This window comes from Myodes glareolus, chromosome 17 (assembly GCF_982192425.1).
Source record: "Myodes glareolus chromosome 17, mMyoGla1.1, whole genome shotgun sequence".
Classification (NCBI taxonomy): Eukaryota; Metazoa; Chordata; class Mammalia; order Rodentia; family Cricetidae; genus Myodes; species Myodes glareolus.
In genome coordinates this window covers 11,735,788-11,757,186 of record NC_142042.1, presented here as the reverse complement: position 1 = coordinate 11,757,186, position 21,399 = coordinate 11,735,788, and the positions used below count along the sequence as shown (strand labels likewise).

General features: G+C 39.8%; 1 protein-coding gene across 3 annotated transcripts in view; it reads left to right on the top strand.

Moving 5' to 3' along the window:
* Ttll7 (tubulin tyrosine ligase like 7) overlaps positions 1-21,399 on the top strand; it is a 121,265-nt gene that overhangs the window by 38,439 nt on the left and 61,427 nt on the right. For 2 of the 3 annotated variants that reach the window (XM_048453614.3, XM_085677568.2), the window contains exons 2-7: positions 8,561-8,766; positions 8,937-9,068; positions 10,867-10,988; positions 11,997-12,064; positions 15,038-15,196; positions 17,259-17,475. In XM_048453614.3, coding sequence (XP_048309571.1) covers positions 8,742-8,766; positions 8,937-9,068; positions 10,867-10,988; positions 11,997-12,064; positions 15,038-15,196; positions 17,259-17,475 — 723 coding nt within the window. In that variant the 5' untranslated portion in view covers positions 8,561-8,741. Of the gene's footprint in view, positions 1-342; positions 423-8,560; positions 8,767-8,936; positions 9,069-10,866; positions 10,989-11,996; positions 12,065-15,037; positions 15,197-17,258; positions 17,476-21,399 lie in introns of all 3 variants that reach the window. The other variant, XM_048453615.3, reaches the window with a different exon arrangement.

Genomic DNA, 21,399 nt, shown 5'->3' with positions numbered 1-21,399 from the left:
AGAGGTGTCTAATTTAGACTTTGTATCCATTATTGCTAGGTCTCTAAGCAAGGGTCACCCTCATAGATTGTGTGGAGTTTCCATTGCACAAGGTGAAATGCATTATTTCCTGTAGAATGATTTAGAACTTATGGATGCAGAGTATAGCGCCAAGTTCTGTGGAGACTTCAGAATGTCTATATTTCCCTCTAAGAGGCTTATACTCTAGTGATTCAACGAAGAGATTCAAATGAAATGTTCAAATAACCTAATAGCAGAGAATAGTAATATTTGGAGGGCATTGAAATTACACACTAAATGTGCATTGTTGTAAGATCCCTCTTTTCTATGTTATTAACACAGCCCATTGGATTGACTGAAAACAGATTAACTTCTTTGAAGATAAGATCTGAAAGACTGGAGAGATGGCTAAGTGGTTAAAGGTGTGTATTGATCTTGCAGAGGACCAAAGTTCAACTTCTAGCACCTAGGTCAGTCAGCTCAAGTCCACCTGTGGTTCCCGCTCCATGGAACCACATCACCTCTTCTGTCCTCCATGGGCACAACCCTGTGTGCAAACCCATATGCACACACATATGCATACAAATAAAATAAACTATGTAATATTTGAGTATAAGTTCTAGCAATATGGTGTGGCCACCCAAGCCAGATCAAGACCGGAATGGATGTGATTGCCACTGCATTATTCAACAGTGTCCTAAAGACTTTGCGTTGTTTTCTAGTGGGACTTGTATAATGGATAATTGTGAATATTGCATTAAGATCTTAAAAATGGTAAATTCCCATCCTACATAGCAGAATTGAAAATCAGCCTTGTTGATTTAGTATTGTGTTTAATTTGTATTTCTGATGTGCGTCCCATGAATATATGGTTACATATGGTTATGTAATTGTCTGGTGTTGGCTGTCATTCTTTGGGTTGATATGAATAGCCAATGTCATGGACTTTGGATGAAGTTTTATTTGTAAGATGGCCCAAGCTAAATAACTCTTCCACATATATATGAGCATGGTGAAATAGAAGACATATGTTGTACTTGCTAGAGTCCCCAATAAGTTGGTGAGAAGTTGTCTTAGTTACGGTTTCTGTTGTCATGATGAAACACTATGACCAAAAGCAAGTTGAGGAGGAAAAGTTCTGTTTGGCTTACACTTCTGCACCATAGTTCATCCATTGAAGGAATTCAGGCCAGGAACCCAAACGGCCGGAATCTGGAAGCAGAAACTTATGCAGGGGCCCTGGAGCAGTGCTCTTGCTGACTTGCACCACAGGGCTTGCTCAGCCCGCTTTCTTATAGAGCCCTGGACCAGGCAAGTGGTGGCCCCAGTCACAATTGATTGAGCCCTCCCCATCAGTCACTAATTAAGGGAATACACTACCGGCTTGCCTAGAGCCCAGTCTTATGGAGACACGTTCTCAATCAAGGTTACATCCACTCTTATGACTACAGCTTATGCCAACTTGTCAGAAAACCAACTGGCACACCAATGAAATGTTTGATATAAAACAAGGGGCAATAAGTTTTTGAACAGATTATTGATTCAATGCCTTATGTGACCGAATAACTTTACAGTATCAGTTGGATGTGATCAGAGAAGGAAGTGGTCAAGGGAAGGAATCACTGAGAAAATAAATGCTCCTGATTTGAGTGTGTCTATGGAGAACATATCATTGTGCCCTGGCTCACTCTGTGCTCCAGTTCTATTTTGCATTCCATCCCTGTTTATTTTGAAGGATAAAAATATCCCTTTCCCTTCATGTGTCTATAAAAGGACTAGTTCTGTGGCAAAGATTGTACTGTTAGAGAGAGTGGTTATAATAAGATTTATTTGTTTTTATTTTATGTGTATGAGTGTTGATTTGTTTGTATGTAAGAGCATATGTGAGTGCAGGGTCCACAGAGGTCAGAAGAGGGTATGGGATCTAGGTTATTCTTCTTAGATGGTCTGATAGGTAAAGATGAGTTTTTTTCCTCAAATGTTATCATGTAAATTCATTTTGTATGTAGTTTAATAATCCAGGAACACAGTAATTGTTCTTTCTTGCTTAAAATCTTAGACTTAACCCATACACCTTAGTTTAACTCATAGAAGCTCAGAGAGCATTGCATGAGGACTAGGGACTTTTCATATGGACTTACCAAATTTTGAATGATTCAGTCATTATGAGTTAATTTTATGTGACTCCATTTCATTTAGAAGCATTTGGAAATGGTAGCAGGATTATCCAACTTTTTAGCTGTTAGTCAAATTGAAACTTCTAATTTTAAATCTAAGAACCTTCTAGAGAGAAGTGTTTCTCCAGCATGGTGGATTAAACACATTCAAGCTTTACCTCCTTTTTTCTCCAAGAAAATAAAAGGCAAAGCTTTTATTTATTCCAAGGGTCAGCATTTTAGGCAAGGGGTTTTGAAGCATTTTTCTTTATTTATAAACAATAGTAAAAAAAAATCTAACCTGAATTTCTGATGAGATTCTGTGCAGGAGGCTCTGTGAGCCAGTGGTGATAGATATGTATCTTCTCTGATTCATGTCTGCATCACAAGAAGGAGCCTGTAACCTTCCAGAAGCATGAGAGTGAGTCTAGTCCTGATTCTCGCTGGCCTTTGTTCATTGCTAAACCGACTTCAGGGATCAAGAGGATGGAAACGCATGGTTGCTTTAGGTCTAGGCCAGTTACTCATCCTTGAAACTGGAATTATCTTCAGTCTTTCCCAAAATACATGTGGATCTGAGACAGAACCCCCAGTTGACATGTGGATTATTTCAGACAGTAATCTCCCAAGGAGTCGTCACTTCAGAAAGGGCCACTTAGCATGGTTTTCCGCGGGTGGATTAAACGGCAAAGATTCCTTTTGAAGGGCTGTATTTCACAGTCTGAGTTAGAAACTAGTTCTGATCACTGAAGGTGAGGAATTGGGGCTGCAACAAACCTGAATAACCGAAGTTGGAAGTAACTTACCTTCCAGTGTCCTGTTTCTCTCCCCCGATACTCCTTGGTGACCTGGGAACTTACTAGTCCATCCATCTGTCTGTCTGTTCTGTTCCATTCCTTTCCAAGCATGAAAACACCCACTTTGTTAACTTCTTTGGGATATGCTCTTTTGTGAAAATCCTTGTAAATGTGTAAAATTAATAAAATGTTCACACTTTTATTATTTATCTCTGGTGTTAATAATTGGGTCCCCAGATCTTAACTGCCATGCCTAAGAACGAGGGTAAATTAGCAATCTCTTTTTCTGCACATGGGTTGAAGCTAAGGGGTAGCCTATCACCAGAGGAAACTGGGTAACAGAAAATAGAAAACTGTTGCATAAGCATTAAACTAACATATACCCTAAAATTGGTAATGTGTGGGCATGGGATAAATACCAAACAAAGAATTCAAATGGCAAACTAAGGAGGATTTTGTTGTGTGTTTTTGATGTCTGACTATGTTGTTACACACTTTACCAAGCCACGGGGTATCAGAGGAACCACCAAGTTTATGGGCAATGTTGAAGAGTTAAGTTTTGAACATTGAGAACTGTGCTGGCATCACATGGCCCCACTGTGATGTCATCTGCTCACCTGTGAGGCAGATGCAAAGGTTCATATCTATTGTGACCTTTCTGGTAAAGAACAGAGAACTGACTGTATTAGAAACTCTCCACTTGCCTCTGGATTTCTGTTTCACCTTCTGCTGCAGGTTTGGGGACTGGGAGGTCAAAGGGCCCTCAATCCCACCCAAGAATCTCAGAATAAGAGGTCTTTATGTAGCAAAGTGTATGCTGGTACTTTGAGGATGTCTCAGATTCTTAACTGTGTGTACGTATGTATGTGTGTGTGTGCACCTATGCATACACCTGCAAGGTAAATTTAGTGTGTGTTTGTGTGTGTGTGTGTGTGTGTGTGTGTGTGTGTGTGATGAAGATATGTAAATGGATAGACAGAGGTAAGTGAGGTATATAAACCTTTACTAACATCATATATTTTTTCCCAGAGAGCAAGTGAAACTTCTTTCTCTTCCCTTTAGGGTGGTTTGAGAGCTATTTAGGACACAATATTATATGCTTGGATAACATGTCCAAATAGGCTTTTGACACTACTTAAGCATTTAAGATGTTATGAAATAATGTTTTCGTCTGCTACTTAAATAGCTCTGTGATTTGATTTGAACTTTATTCAATTACACTCTTGCTGAGTGAGGTTTATGGTTTTTTTTATTGTGTCACATAGTGGAAATATAAATATTAATAAAGAAAGATGCCTTCCAGGTATGCTGTGTTAGCAGTGCCTATGTTTTCTTCATGTCACACTAGGCTAAATTCTAAGGACGAGAAACTCCACAGATCTCTGTGAATATTGCATTTGGGTAACGTTATTTAGCCATAAACATTGAACAGATGCCAAGCAAGCTATGGAAATCTGAAAAGCAAATAACAGTAAATCAGTGGAGCTACTATTGCCTCAGGTCAAAGTTAGTTCTGTTACCAGAATGAATAAATGGTTCTTTGATTCTTTGGTTTGCTCACACTTGGCTCCCACCAGCTTTCCAGAAGTGTCGATAACACTCTGCACAGCCAGCTCCAGGTTCGGGGAAGACAGCCAGCCTGGGAATGGGACACAAGAGTTCTTATGTTTAGGAAGCAAGCAGCTTCTCCAAACTTTTTGAATTTGAACACACAATGAGGAGGGTCAATGCACTATTGTTAGGAGAACAGTTAGGGTGACATCATCTGTTGTTCACCAGTTATACAGCTGAATATATTGTCACTTTTTGGCAGAAACAAAAAATTCAGATCAGCTAGACTATGGAGGGAATCTTCTGTGTTTTTTTAAAAAAAGATTTATTTTTATTTTATGTGTATGAGTGTTTTGCCTACATGAATGTCTCTGCATCACGTGTGTGCAATGTCTGCAGGAGCCGAAAGATTGCATTGGATCCTCCTGGATCTGGGATTACAGTTGGGAGCAGCTATGTCGGTTTGGGAAGCAAATGTGGGTCCTCTGCAAGAGCAGTAAACCACTTAGCCATTGAGCCATTTCTCCAGCCCCATTCTGTGTTTAATTAAAAGTATGCTTTATATGAAATAGAAGTGTTTCTTGTCTTACCTTCAATTATTAATCTTCTTTATTTTCTGGTCTTTGTTCATTTGTTTTCTGCAAATGTTAACTGAGAGCACTTAACTCCTGGGGTTGGATTTTCTTTCTGCAGGTCTTTTGATGCATGATGCTAGCTCCTTCCCGATTCTCCAAGCCAGCTGCCTTGAAATCCACTTCTTTCCTGATCACCAAGTCTAACAGCTGTAGCAGTATTCTCTCTGTGTATATGTGAGGCTGCCTGTGGCCTCATTTTCCCTGCCATGAACATTCAAAATATCCTGCTCACACTGTTTCTCCTGTTTTCTTTACACAGCCAGTGTAATCTATGGGAAGTCCTTTAGGGGCTTTGCATTGCTGTTGAAGTAAGATCTTGACCAAACTTCGAGGGTGATTTCCAGTGTGGTACTTCTTAATGAAAAGAGATGGAACAAGATGAATCACACAAACGTTCAAATTTTAGAAAATAGCCTAAGAATATATAGTATAGTATTGACATAGTTTAAAATTATATAAATTATACACACTTAGATATTGCATAGAAGCGAATGCATATGAAGGAAAAAGGTGTATTAAGAACAGCATGGGAAGAATAAACACCAAGTCTGATACCTCTTGAAAAGAAGGAAGACATAGAAGCCAACACCCGAGTGAGCTCCTGAGCTCCCACACACACCCCCGAGTTCCTCTCCATACCTGAGCTCCTCCACACACCTGAGCTCCTCCACACACCTGAGCTCCTCCACACACCTGAGCTCCCCCACACACCTGAGCTTCTCCCCACACCCAAGTCCTGCACACACCTGAGCTCCTGCACACACCTGAGCTCCTCCACACACCTGAGCTCCCCTACACACCTGAGCTTCTCCCCACACCCAAGTCCTGCACACACCTGAGCTCCTCCACACACCTGAGCTCCCCTACACACCTGAGCTTCTCCCCACACCCAAGTCCTGCACACACCTGAGCTCCTCCACACACCTGAGCTCTTGCACACACCTGAGCTCTTCCACACACCAATGATGTGATAATGATAACTAACTTATCATGAGTTAACACACATTTATCATGGCTCAGCCTTTTGAAGTAATCAGTAGAAACCAAAGCCCCCTAATATATTCACTTGAGCAAAAAGGGTCACATACTTTTGTGCATGAGGAAACCCCCACTTCTTCAGAGGATTTCCCTGAACCATAGCACCCACTAACTTAGTAACAGGTGACTACTAAGCACTGCTAGGCTCTGATCCTGGGAATGCAGTTGTGAGCAAGCCTGAAGAAAGCCACCTACTTTCGGGAACTCACCTTCTAGATGGGTGGTTTTGATGAGACACAAATAAAGAACCCCACCAGAAGAAGGGGGAATGAATCCCTCAACACGATCAAAGGCTGAAGCAGCTGCTTCCTTAGGTTTTAAAGCGATAGGTAGAGCAGGGAAGAGTTCTCGGGCACTGATGTTTGGAGTGTTTTGATTTCTGGTGAGAAACCATTGGCTTAAAGTATTTCCTAGGTCAATAAATCATGCCTCCAGCTTTTGGAGAGTAGATGACAGTAGCTTACCTGCGTGATATTCTAAGTCTTTCTCAAATTTCTTGCCTAAAATAAATTTAATTCGGATTGGGGGAGATACAATCAAGACCTCGAAGTTTATCAGGCACTTCCACCAAATCAGCAGTGGGATGGAGTAGAGCCTGTGTACGACTAGGAGCATTTTAAACACTTTAGATCCCCATGTGGCTCATGGAACAGTTGTATTCTGCACTTTGAAGTTGTTTGTTTCATAATTTAAGTTCAGAAATCGACAGGTCTGTTTTAGGAGCCTGACTTTGTCACCGACTGCTAATGGGATCAGTGAGGTATTACTGTAAAGGGACCTTTGTTTACTCCAGTAACAAGGTGCTGGGCACAACATCCCAAACTCAATCTCAGTATCGGAGAGCTTCTAAACAAAACAGAACTGACCTTCAAGCCACTCCTTTCTTCCTTCTGAGTGGTGACCTAGTCCATTTCCAGCTGGAATTAGGAGCTGGCCGATCAGTTTGGAGATGTTTATTGTGAGCTCCCTGTTTGGTTTGAGGTATTGTGAATTTCCAGAATACAGCCTGTCTTCCTGAGTACCAAATTAGCCTTGCCAGCTCCTTATGTCTGTGTAGCATCAGTGTGATGTCTAAAAATAGGAGAGTGAGAAAGATGAGATCCCCACTTAGGCAGAACTGTGTCAAAACTCTTGGTTTTCAGTTTTAAACCATGGTGTCTATATCTAGAAGTTGTGGGAAAATGAACTGAAGCTCAAAGCTTGCTGGTGGTGTTACTCACTTTAAATACTTAACACACTGCCTACCCATTGTGAATCTCTAATAAATAATACTTCGTTAGTTTTTATAGTGAATTATACTGGAGACTTATTTTCTTTAAAGTGATACCAGATAATAAATAAAGCTGTAAACGTCCTCTGACGATGTCTTACTGCTAATGATGGCTATTAGGAATGATGGCTGAATGAGCTCTAAAAACTCTGATAATTTGGCTCAGGTTCCCACATCACCTGTGTTTTGATGTCTTTTCCAATTATGGTTGGAGACATAGGAGCTCAAGGAAGAGGGAAGTCCAAGAGTTGACAGTGTGAACTTGTCAGCATAGTTAGGACCTGGATGCTTGGATCCCGCAGACACTGCAGATGCCCACAGAGCACACTGTGGGTCCTGTCACTATGCGGCTGAATCACAATAGTTCATTCCTTAAGAGAATGTTGTGTCCCTCTATCTGTTTAAACAATATCCTCCTAGTAATGGTCCTTCCTATTTTGAGCCTTCCAAACTTCTTCCAAGGCATGATTCACTCTGCTTTAGGAAGCCATTCCTCCCTACCCCTGTAAAACTGAATCACTGCCTGTATTCATTCTGTGAGCAGCCCCCTCCCCTCGTGGCTATTTCACTGCTTCATGTTAGAAGTATCGTCCCAGTAACAGGTGAAGCATTGCATTGAAGATTGTATGGGTTCCTGGCTCAGGGACTTTGGCTTTGACACACTTCATTTCAGTCTCCACTTTACTTCTTACTTTCTTTGTAAGGAGAGAAAATTATTTGCCCTTTCTGAGCTCAGATAACTTTTCTGTAACACAGGGATAAAAAAGCTCCCTCTTTGGCTTGACTAAAGGCTAAGCTGCTTATGATAAATCTCAAGATTCTCAGTGGTTAATGGACAGCAATGAATTTTATTTTTTAATTTCTTTGTGTAATTTGTATAGTTAAAGGTCTATCATTTGAAACAAAACAAAGCTCTCTATTTAGATTGTGTGCTTCCAGACTAGAAAGCCGTAACTTGACATTTTGTGTATGGGTTAATAACTGATTGGCGCATACTGTTTTGATGGAACAAATTAGCTTTTCTTATGAATGTGGCATCTCACAAGAATGGCATTGGCATGAGAAATATCATGAAGCTGTGTCTGAACTAACTTTATTTTTCAACCTCTCCAGGTAGCTTCCTAGCCCAAAACTTTGTGTCGTGAAATCTGAGACTTTGACCCAGATAATATGATAGGAACTTCCTGTGATTTGGGGCCATATCCTACTTAGATGAACGCGGAACTTCCAGATTTACTGAGAGCTTGGTACCGTGCACCTGTTTCTTGCTCTTGCTCATTTGGCATAGGTGACCATGCCGTCTCTGCCTCAAGAAGGGGGTAAGTGGGTTAGCCTGCCCATACTACAGGCTATGAGTGTGTTCAGAATACATGATATTGAAACTTTGGAAGTGTCACCCTTTATAGTTTTTCTTTGCTGGGGGCAACATGAATGTTTGTGGTCACATTATTTTTATTTTAGTGACAGCTGTGTCTATTTCTTTTTAAAGTGATTCCAGGATCCTCTCCCCTGGATCTGAGTACAGAGTTGCCTTATCAATGTACAATGAAAAGGAAAGTCAGAAAAAAGAAAAAGAAGGGAGTCATTACGGCGAATGTTGCTGGGACAAAGTTTGAAATTGGTGAGTGTGTGTCTCCAGAAGCCAGCACTTCCCATGATCAACGGGAAAACTGCGTTGGCATAGGAAACAATGTAGAGTTGAGAGAGGTGATTATCTTTTATGTAATGGATTTCTAAATTACTTCTGTAAAACTGCTGACAGGTTAGAAGAATTCTTCCTTATGCGGGTGGGGGGTGATCTGAAAAGGCACTTTGAAAAGGCACTAGTGGATTTCTAAAGTTTCAGTTCAAACAAAGAAAAAGGCATCCAGTTAACTTAGCAGAAAGAAATATGTGGGTCTCTACCCAACACTGGATTTTCCTGTAATGTTCAACGTTGTCAGCGCTCCGAGCTTTGAAATGCATCAGAAGAAAGATTTATACCTGTCTGATCTTATGAAGGTTTGTGAATATAGAGTACATCTTTTCAGCTATTCTTATGTGATCTGGAAGCATCTGGCCTTGCTGGTGTTAGTAGATGAAGATCCAGGACTTAGGTAGCCAGCTGAACGGCCCCTATCACTGCCATGTCGTCTTGTCTTGTCATCCGGGGCTCGCCAGTTCTGTCTGAGCTCGGAGGATGTATCTCTGTTTCTCAGGAGCAGATTTGGCCTCATGCAGGGGTTCTGCCCCTGTGTCTGTTTTCTGCTATTAGCTCATTAGAGGAATCCCACAGGACCTGGTGCCCCTGCTCTCACTCTCTGTATGTGTCCAAATGGCACAGGAGCAGCAGAGCCCCCAGGGAGGCCATCTCTTGGGGGCACAATGTGTGACAGTGGAGAATGTCACCTTTCTCTTGTGTGTGCACTCGATGACACAAGGTATCGGTATAACTCCAAACTACATTTGGCTGCCTTTGAGAGCCGTTCTCTGCCCTCACATAGATGGTTCCAGAACCTCTCTAGGTGTCCTTGTTATCCCAGGCATCATTGCATATAAAACCAGGTTTGTCCTCCAGCAAATAGCCAAGAGCCTGTAGGATCTGAGGCCAACCATTCCTGGTTATCCGTTTTGCACCTGGGCTAAGTCAGCTAGACAGTCCTTACTGTTTCCCATGTCGCTTCGCAGATAAAGGAAGCATTAAACGCGAGCACCGAAGCATCTCCATGTAGGCACACTCTTCTTTCGGGACTTCGAACTCACTGGAACTCAATTATCACCCCAACTGTACAGCTCATCTTCATTGTAAACTCAAGATTTGTTGGAAGTCAAATGCCCGTATATTAACTGTAACATGTCAGTTAAGGAGGAGTAATATTTAGTCAAAAGTAAACCCTGAGAATAATTTATTTAGTGGGTTCTCAGGGTGAGGAGTGGCAGAGAGCCAGTCTCTAAATCCTTCCTGGAAACCTGGCTTCCCTGTTTCGTCCTCTGAGTAAACAGAGCTGACTCACTTTAAGTGGTCATAGTAACTTGAACTGAAAAGGTAAAAGGCGCACAGGAGATACGATGATCAAGGATATTTTTACCTTTCCAGTTTTATACTTTGTTCCAGGTCATGGAAAACCCACGAGAGCAAATGACCCTGTGCAGAGTTTACCTCAGCTCTCTGTGTGTTTTCACGGTGTCAAAGTCACTTTCGATACCCTCTGGTAAATCTGAAGGGACTATCACTAAGGATGTTTTGGGCAATCTAATTCTGTTCCCAGCTGCTGTGGAGAAAAATTTGGTCCTAGGTAAAACAGCTGTCTCTCATAAGGAGTTTATGCTGTAAGTAGTGGGTAGTCTGTGAATGGAATGTTATGGATGTATGTACAGACGTCTCCACAATGATGTCTTTAAGGTTTAAACTCTTGTTCATTTTAACCATTCCCTTTCAGTTCGTTTAGTAATAGATGAAATGGGATTTATAAAGACTCCAGATGAAGATGAAACGAGTAACCTCATATGGTGTGATGCTGCCGTTCAGCAGGAGAAGATCACAGAACTGCAGAACTATCAGGTAGGGCTTAGTCATCAGCTGCTCCTGTCCAGAGGGCAGGGCGATGGCGTTATACCAATTCCATCATGATTTTCTTTATTGAGCTTCTTAATCTGTGGACATACGAGATTTCAGTTCTGAGTTCCCTGGACAGCCTGTCTTGTTGCCAGGCTATATCGTGTCCCTACATAGCCTGTAGCCAGCTTATTTCTTTAAAGGAGTATTGAGAGGAAAGAATTCCATCTAAGATGATTTTGTGTCATACCTTAGGATGAGTGAGAGGGAATGATAGTGTCTGGATGGACAAAGACTGGATGGTATCACCTACGTACCTTCCGGCTTTTATCTCTATAGGGCAATACAGAGGTGTTTGGAAGAAATGAAAAGCAAATAGGAAAGCCTACAAGAAATCTGAGACAATTGACATTTGCTATTTACTCCCCTTCCTCCCATCCTCCCTCTCTCCCTCTCTTCTTCCTCCTTCCCCTCTTCCCCATTCCCTCCTCTTCCCTAATCCACTCTTCCTTCCCCTCCTTCCCATCCCCTCCCTTCTTCCTTACCCCAATCCCTTCTCCCTCCTTTCTCCCTTCTTCCTCTTATTTCCACATCCACTTCTCCCCTCCTCCTCTCCTCCTCCTATCCCCTCATCCTCATTACTTAAGGAATCAGAGAATGTGTGGTAGAACTAATGAGCAAATATTTTAAGTCCTATGCTATAAATGTCTGTATTTATGCATTGTATCCAAAAAGCAGTTTGGATATTGAATTGCCGTTTATTCGACACAGAACAATAAAACTTTATTATCTTTGTAAAATCTTTTCCAGATTTCTTTAAAATTTTACAGAATTATTTTCTGATCATCATTTTTTATTTCACAATAATTACTAGCTATTTAGTTTAAAATTCTTTATATAATAATGTTTAATTTATTAAAACAGAAATCTCAAAGGATGTTTTTCATTGTTACAGTATAAAAGAACAGATTCATTGATTCAATAAATGTTAATACTTACCTTTTTATTTTTCAGAGGATCAACCATTTTCCAGGAATGGGGGAGATCTGTAGGAAGGATTTCTTAGCAAGAAATATGACCAAGTAATCTTAATTTTCTTGTATAAAGAAGACCTGAGCAGTTTCTGCTGTGCTTGTGGTGGTACTAGCTTGTATGGAATTGTGTTCAGATGAGTTAGTCAGATGGGAGAGAGACACTCAGAGGTAGAGTGGTCCTAACGGGTCCCTGGTTCTATTTTTAACTTTGCACAGGACGTCATTGTAACTGAAGTTTAGAGAGATGACAAACTCAGACAAGCTGCTCTCGGTGGAGCTGGGCCCCACTTAGTTTTCAGAATGGAAAGAACCCTTTTCATGACAACTTGATAACACAGAAAAGTGGATTCTTGTTTAATTTTTAGTTAAACCTCAGGAGAAGTCATTTGTTGCATCATACACTTTGTGTCTTTATTAGCTACTAAATATCTAACATTTTCCAAGCACTGTACTAGGTACATGTGTGCATCCATGCTCATAGACACACATACCCATCCTCACTTAGGGTGATGCTGCATTCATCTCCAAGGTCAAGAATCTGAATAAGTCTTTCATATGGAAAAGCTGGTAACAGGTACTCAAATGTTTTGTGGGACAAACCGTGGATTTATGCGGTTTATGTTTCTGTTGGTTCGACTTACTTGGAATTTTTTGGGCTTGAGAATGTTAGTGACAAACAGTATTTTTGAAACAATGAGTATTCCTAAAAAATTAATATGACATATCTATAATTAAATATTATCATTGATGTTATTTCTGTGAATATTTATAATTATACATCTATTTATACAGCAATTTTATATCTAGCTTATGCTGCAAAAACTGATAATTTTTAAGTACACGAGATTAGTAAGATATGTATTTGCATATGTAAAAGAAAGGTACCACATGGTACCTTTTAAAGTTCTAATTAAAGCCTTAACTCAGCCTAATTTCAGGTCATTGTTAAATATAATAAACACATGTAAAGGTGTTTCAATAAAAACTACAACATTAGCATTCATTTTATTTAAAAAGTCAAGCTATCAAATCAGTCAATATTATTCTTTTTTTTCTTAATTGAGATTGCCTAGTTGTGGAATTAACATACTTTAAGCAAGTGCAGTTGGAAATGATATCATTTTCTTTCCCATGGTGGTAATGGCATATCTGTGTACATGCACGTGAAAGGGAGCTAGAGAAGGGGTGAGGAAAGGAGGAGGGAGGGGCTGATGAATGTGTGACATGTACACATTTGTGTGTGCAGGTGCATGCTCCCGGAGACCAGAGGAGGGAGTCGTGTGCTCTGCTCTCCCAATCTCTGCCTCGGTTTCTAGAGACTAGGTCTCCCACTGACCTGGAGCTAGGCTAGTGGATAGCTCTGGGGTGCTCCTGCCTCCGCTTCCCTGTAGAACTGGGGTCCTAAGTGCCTGTGTAGCTGCACCCTCCTTATTTACTTAGACTCCGGGGCTTTGAAGTCATGCCCGCATGCTTGCTCTGTGAGCACTCCGACACTGCTGATCTATTGACCCAGCTCAACATCACTTAAAAGTGAAATCTTGGGAAAGCCCTTGAGATGTGTTGATGCTGTGAGTGTCCGGTTGCTTTGCCGGTGGTTGGTGTTCTGCTCTTCTCCTCTCAGAGTTTAGGCTCTGCCTTTGTGCATTCTGTCCACTGTGGTTCCATTTTAATTTTAGCTAACCTTATTTGCAGACTATTCTCATCTGTAATAAAAGACCACATTTAGAAAAAGAAAAAAAATGTATCTTTTGAAAGTATTATCTTCAAGGCTTGAGAGATGCCTCAGTTTGTAGAATCGATTACCAGCTGCTCTTCCAGAGGAGCTTGGGTTTGAGCTCCAGCATCCACATGGCAGTTCAGAACTGTAACTGCAGTTCCAGGGGATCTGATGCTCCTCTCTGGCCTATGCAGCACTGGGCGCACACATGGTGCAGGCCTACGCTTGCGCGCGCGCGCACACACACACACACACACACACACACACACACACACACACACATTTAGTAAACAAAAAATTTAAAAAGAAAACATTACCTTTAATAACATTTTTGAAAAAAAATTCTTCGTTTTCATTTTAATTGAGAATTGAAAAGTATAAAATACTTAACATTTTTGGATCAATCAAAAAAGGAAACACTTTTTTTTTACAGGCCTGGTGTCACAAACTTGTAATCCTTGCCATTCAGGAAGGTGAGACAGGAGAATTGTGAGTTCAAGGTCTACCTGGGCAATAAATGAGCCCCAGTTTTAAAGTAAAACCTGCAGCTAAGGAGTGGAACACTTCCTTAAACGCATGGGAAGCATTGTATTCTATCTCCAGTACCTCTACTTCCCCTCAGAACGAACATTGTAATCACATTAGGGGTCACTATAGGCAAATTCTAGCAAATGCAACGTTATCGGGAGACATCCTTGGCTGTACCATCCCATGAATTGATGGTTCATTCACATAAAACTTCTATGGAACAGAGACTTTCAGATGGTTTTATCGGAAAAGTGGCTAAATTCTAAAGCAGTGGCATAGAAAGAAGTCAGGAGCTGCTGTCTATGGATGCCTTGGGGAACTGGAGCACCAAGAACAAGTGTCAGTATAAATGGTGTGCTTCCTGATCCCTCCCTGAGAGTTAGTGACTGGTGTTTGGTAGCCTGCCCTTCACTCCACTGGTCTATTATCACTTTGTCTTATATGCAAAGACTGTCTGTAAATTCACTGGAGGCAGAGGCCATGCTAATTACCCTTGCTTTACCAGTGCCTAGCATAGTATACAATCAAAAATATTCATTGTGTTAAAATATAAATCAATGTGTCACAAACAGGGCAGAGATTCTTATCTCTTTATTTTGTTGCTGGTCTCAACTTTGGGCCATTGTTTAGTATACAGACATTTTCTGAGTAGAACAATAAGCAAAAGAACAAATGAAAGAACAAAGAAATTTAAGTCTTCATAGTATAATTGCTACAAAAATAAGATTTACTAATGTTGAATAGAATTTATATTTCCTCTTGCATCTGATTTACAGAATGATCAAGTCTCGGCCTCTGGATTATAGTTTTGTTCCTCGAACGTGGATTTTCCCTTCTGAATATACTCAATTCCAAAACTATGTGAAAGAACTGAAGAAAAAAAGGAAGCAGAAAACTTTTATAGTAAAACCAGCTAATGGTGCAATGGGCCATGGGTAGGTTAGTTTTTTTTTTCCTCCAGAAAACATAATCATTGAAAAATGAGAGAGAAGATGTGCTCACAGTTACTCATGGTTGAATACCTTATTAGAAAAGCAATAAGTTTCTAACTGTCATGTTTTTATGACTGACTCTCCTAACAGATTTCAATAATCCAATTAAAAAGACACCAGAGTTGTGAGCCATCAGAGAAATAATAACTTACAGGGAAAATTTATTTTATTTCTTCATAAAGACAATGCATGCTTATAATAATTTCAGAAATCTTGGGTAATAAGATAAATTGCTACAGAAGAGCTAAATTAGCTTGGAGAACAAAGTAGAGACAGTTGGCTTGTTATAATGAGAATGCTTGAAGCAAAATGCATGTATTCTCTGCTTTATAAATGTTTTTTTCCTCTCGTAACCTTGGTAACTGGATTGAGGTTGCACAGGATACATTTTAAGCTAGCACACCAAAGACCTAGACAATTTTTCCAGGAATAGAATGCACAGAATAACATTTTTATCCCCTTTGTTTGTATTTAGTTTTCTGTAGTACACTTTTTTTAAAAATAGAAGTTGGCTGAGGTCGTTTTTTGCAAAATGCATGTGAGTCATTTGAACCTTTTTTTTTTAAAAAAAAAAATCAAATGCTATACTGCAATAGATCCTTGGACATTGTAGCTTCCCAGTTAAAATGTTTTGTTAAAAGCCATTTAACTTTTTAGCATGATGCACTGATTCAGTCACAGATTATGTTCAAGAATGCTTGGTAATATACAAATTAAGAAGTGTGTTACTGGGAAATTTGTGTCCATTGATTATTGGCATGTTGGCTCCCTGTTATCCATTAGTGGAAAGGAAAATGGAGGAGGGATGCTGATCGGTATGGGTTCCTCAATGTTTGTGATGAAAGTAATAAATATTTATTAATACTAGTACAGTACATTTCATAGCAATTCAAAAATAATGGGAAAACATTGCAGAAAGGGTATTCTCAATAGCGTGGAATTCTGTGCTGTAATAGTGGGTCGGTACAGGGGCTTCTGTTGCCTGTCACCTAGATCCACTTCCTTGCTACTCTGCTGGTGTCCTGTCACTGAAGGTGAATGACTGAAGACTGCAGCCACCCTAGCTGAGTCATTTCTCCCATCATTTTGATCACCTTTTGATTGTTAACTTTTGTATCTCGTCGAGGACATATTTTTTAATTTTTATATTCTTGAGCTATTTGCTTATCATATAGTATCACGATTTTTATATTGAGATGTTTTCTTACCAGCTAGTGCCACATCTTGTCTCTTGTCTGTCATTGCAATTTTTTGTTTAGGTGGATGCAGGGGTAACCAGTTCAGAATACTGCTTGTATCTTTAATTCTAAAAGAGGTCTTTTTTAGATGGCATTGTAGTTAGATTATATTTTTAAACATGTTTCTCAAGTCCAGCTTTTCAAGTCAATTGACTGACTTTTGTTTTTCCTCTGTCATTTTGCTGTTTGCTGTATCTATATCATGCTTGCTATATTTCATGCACTTTACATTTTCTTCATTACTTTTCTTTCTTCTATGTGAATAGTAATTTTCTTGCATATGCTTGAAATTATTTAGTCATTTCTTTACCAAAGCAAACTAATTCTTCTAGAGAGCTCCAGGCAGATCAAAGTAAACAGCGACAGCCCATCAGGTCCACTTGGGCTACCCTAGACCTCGCCTCGGGGCTGGGGACTGGGTTGCTGTTTAAACCACACTGAACTGGGAATGAGTGATGTAACGGAATCAGTGAAAATGCCCAAAACTCCATTAAACAGAATTTAGCTGCTGTTTTCTTCCCCTTCTCCCCCACTCTTCTCTTCCCCCCTCTTCGGTAAAATATCCCCTGGGTGTTTCAAGCTTTTGTTTACCTTTTGTGCCTCCACAGAACTGATTCTGACAGCAACCCGCTCATTGCTCTTGTGGAGGGACAGGGTTTTGGAATTTCTGTAACATTGTTCTCTTCCTGAATACATTGATGACATTTATTTTCCTGGCATCTCAACCTCCATATCAAATTATTTTTATTTGTTTTCTTTAAACTTAGGATTTCATTGATAAGAAATGGGGATAAAATTCCATCTCAGGATCATTTGATAGTTCAAGAATACATTGAAAAGCCTTTCCTAATGGAAGGCTACAAGTTTGATTTACGGATTTATATTTTGGTTACATCCTGTGATCCATTAAAGATATTTCTCTACCATGATGGGCTTGTGCGAATGGGGACAGAGAAGTACATCCCACCAAATGAGTCCAACTTGGTAAGTGACAAGAGAGAACTTAGTTATCGCTCATTTGTTCAATGTCTGCCTTTAAATCATCTATGATGTGTAAGAACTGTGTGAATTGAAGTTCCTTCTCTAAGGAACTTATGACTGAAAGAATCGTTTGCACAAGACTGCTTCTCACTTACAGACAGCTTTGTGAAAACCAGACAGACTATCTGATTAGTTAATTAGGAAAAGATATTTTCTCTGGGTTGGTTTCTGCGCTTCCATCTCTATGCCGTGACCTCTAGAAACTGCCATACTAGAAATAAAATCAATGTGGTGTGGGAGTTGTAGAAAAGTGCAGGGATCATGAGGTTCAGTTTCTCAAGGGAGAGCTGATATTGGATGAAGCTTTGTTTACAAGGTACAGTATGAACATGTAAATGTGGAAGAACGTATGTGGATAAAATCAAACGTTGTCAGCTGATAGGGTTATTTTGTAGTGGTAAAGGGAGGTGGGTTCTAAATTTGCATTGATCACACATGAGGTCAAGGAAAAAATGAACAGTTTCTATACGCATTGAGAGGTCTATTGAATAAACCATTTTGTAAGTATTTTTCATTTAAAATTCAGTAAAATTTCAATATATTTTCAATAAAAATTTCTTAAGTATTAACCATTTTGTTAGTATTTTTTTGCTATAGAGATTTGCATTGGTATGAATTTTGGTTTATTGATACAAATTTAAGGTCAATTTTATTATATGTGAATTTCTGCTCTTGATTAAGGTATTGTGTGTGTGCAGCTCATTTAGAAATTTAGTGTATAATTAAGAAATATAGGTTAATAGAGAGTCATCTATAGTAGTCAAAGTTCTAGTCATGTTAATTAGATTTTCTAGATATATAGAGATATATTTCAGTTAGGTGTTCTTCAAATCTTTCAGAGACCTTCAGAATATGCCATTTAAAATGTTTTAAAAACTTAGGACTTTTCATGACAATAAGACACATCTGTCTCCAGCAGCAGCTCATGGCTTTCCCCACCTAGCTCTATTCTGTGCATGCTTCTAATAATGTCAGAATCACCTGGGTCAGTGATAGCCAGTGTGCATACTCATGCGGGATTCCCCTCTGTGTGCTGGGATTACCATTAATGACTAAAGAAACTGCTTTGGACCTATAAGCAGGGCAGAACTTAGCTAGGGGGAAAACTAGACTGAATGCTTGGAGAAAGGAGGCAGAGCCAGAGAAAAGCCACGGAGCTGCTGCTGGAAACAAACTTGCTGAAATTTTGCTGGTAGGCCACAACGGAAGTAAGTGGGGAAAACTAAACTGAATGCTGGGGAAAAGGGCACAGTCTGGAGAAACCATGGAGCTCCACCAGAGACAAATACGCTGAAACTTTGCTGGTAGGCCACGACCTCGTAGTGATACACAGATTGCTAGAAATGGGTTAAATTAAGATATAAGAGTTAGCCAATAAGAAGCTAGAGCTAATGGGCCAAGCAGTAATTTAAATAATATGGTTTCTTTGTGATTATTCCTGGGTACTGGGCAGCCAGGAAACAAGCAGCTCTCCTTGCAACAATTTTTCACTAAAAATTCAATAAAATTTCAATAAAAATTTCTTTTGTATAGCAGCTAATATTTATGAAAGTTGTAACAATAATTTGCCATGAAGATAATAAACTGTAATTTATTGCTTACCCATATTAAATTGTAATTATCACTCAAAAAATTTAGTTAACTTCTAACTTTATGTTGTGAATTTACTGGCTATAAGAAAAGTCACAATTAGTTATTGTTTTTCAGCTTTGCAAAGGCCCAATTCTTCTCCAACACTTGTACGTGTTTCTAGTAAGACTAGTCATTTCAAAATGAAATAGTGGCTGACCCTCAGAGTTGCTACCGTTAGTAAACTAAAATTTTCATAAGCCTGGCAAGGAAAAAACATGAGGAAACTATAAAAATATTAGGAAAAGACGTTAAAATAAAGTAATGTTTTATTTATGGTCATAAAGTTTATTCTGAGCTTTCCTCAAGTCCTGTTTGAAGTGTACTGCATTCCCTAGGGTTGTGCTGTTTCTGAAGAGACATTCATATAAACATTACATAAATGCAGTATGTGACTTCATCGAAGCAACAGTTTAGTGGTGAGGTAGAAGATAAAGTAAGCATTTCGAATACTTGATGGGAAGTTTGAGTGCGGGTCTCCGATCTGAGGGAGCTATGGCCATGCCTAGGGGTCAACTTTGCAGATGGAGTCTAAGGTCAGAGAAGACTGAGGAACGAGCTCACCTGACTCAGGGTTGCATAGAGCACCTCATAAAAGAGAGGATTAGGGAAAGGAATATGAAAACTCTGTAGGAAGCAGACACGTTCAGTTTGGCCAAAGCACAGAGCAGAAGGCAGGATGTGTCTTTTCCGAGATGAATACAGAGGGTCCCAGAAACAGGATTTTCCAGACATTGTAAAGGCCTTTCTAGGACTTGGGGATTCAGCTCAAGATGACACACTGTAAAGGACAACAAAATTTGGGTTTTTAAGAAGCTCATCTGGCTTGCAGTGTGGGGGATTAGATGGAAATATGTCATATAGGAGGCAATAAAGGAGACTTGAAGTGTAGGAAACCAGACACCATTTCTGCATAGCCATGTGAGACGAGAGGAAACTCTGAAATCAGGGCCAGGCTGGGAATCTGAGTGTCGATTTGAGATATATTGAAGGTAACACAGATTGCATTGCTATGGCAAGGTCATGAGCTGGGTATGTGAAGTAGGGAAGTCAGAGGAAACTCAGCACGTGTGGCCTGGACACAGGGAGAACGAGCTGTACTCCCATGGCAATGGAGTTCAGAAACTGTTGAAGGTTTTGTGGAAATTAACATATTTGGCCTTGACCTTCATCTGTTCCACAGGGATTTGGTTATTCATAGAAGAACCGTTTGAGTTGTGGGCTTGACTTGGGGCATGTCGGCTTGTAGATTATAAGTTAAACAACTGGAATGGGTAAGGGTGGGTCATATTGTGTAAGGAGGATAGTATCTACTGCTGCTATTAGACAGGACAGGGCTTGGGGATTCTATTCTGAAATACTACGCTGTGCATATGTAGTAAGTTCATTGGGTTAGAAGATCCTATTGGAAGCTGGGGAGAAGAGAGGCACAACCTCTGTGCCTCATTTGGTAGCTGCTTTTGAACATGTAAGTTCCTGCCTTCGGTTTCTACATATATAGAAAAAGGTAAGCTCTTCTTGTCAGTATCCATTGTTCATCTCTATGATTTCATTACCCAATCCCTGGTGGTTGTGTGGGGGGAGAAACCTCAAAATTCCATGTGAACTGATTGTGTATTATGTAAAAGATTATTTGTAAAGATGCACTAAAAGTCCAAAAAGTTTCGTTAGTGGTTTTGGGATGATGTGCTGATTTATAGTTCTTTTTACTCCATTTTCTAATGTTTAGAACAATGAGTGTGCATTTTTAATAGCTCCTGGATTTCCATAGGAAATTATATTGTAGACTTAATTGTAGTTATTAATGAATTTATGAGCATCATTCCATGCAATTTGGTTCATGACTATAAATGAGATTATGACAGGAAATTTCAAATGTTGAAATATAGCATCCATTTTTTTGTTTTGTTTTTGTTTTGCTTTTTTGAGACAGGGTCTCAATCTAGCCTTGGCTGGCCTAGACTCACTATGTAGCCAGGGATGAACTTTAGCTCCTGATTCTCCTGTCTTCAGGAGAATCTTCAAAATACTAGAATTAGAGGCAGATGCCAACATACCCATCTCCTGTAATGATGAGTCCATTCTCGAAAAGTTTATTTGCCAATTTACTTGATTAAGCCAATGTGATGACACACAGTGTTGGGAGTAGCTACACAATTGAGCACCTGGAGGCTTTTCTGGCCTCCTTTCTGAACTTTTTTCTGTAGTTGCTCCTTAAATATTGCATCATGAATGAAA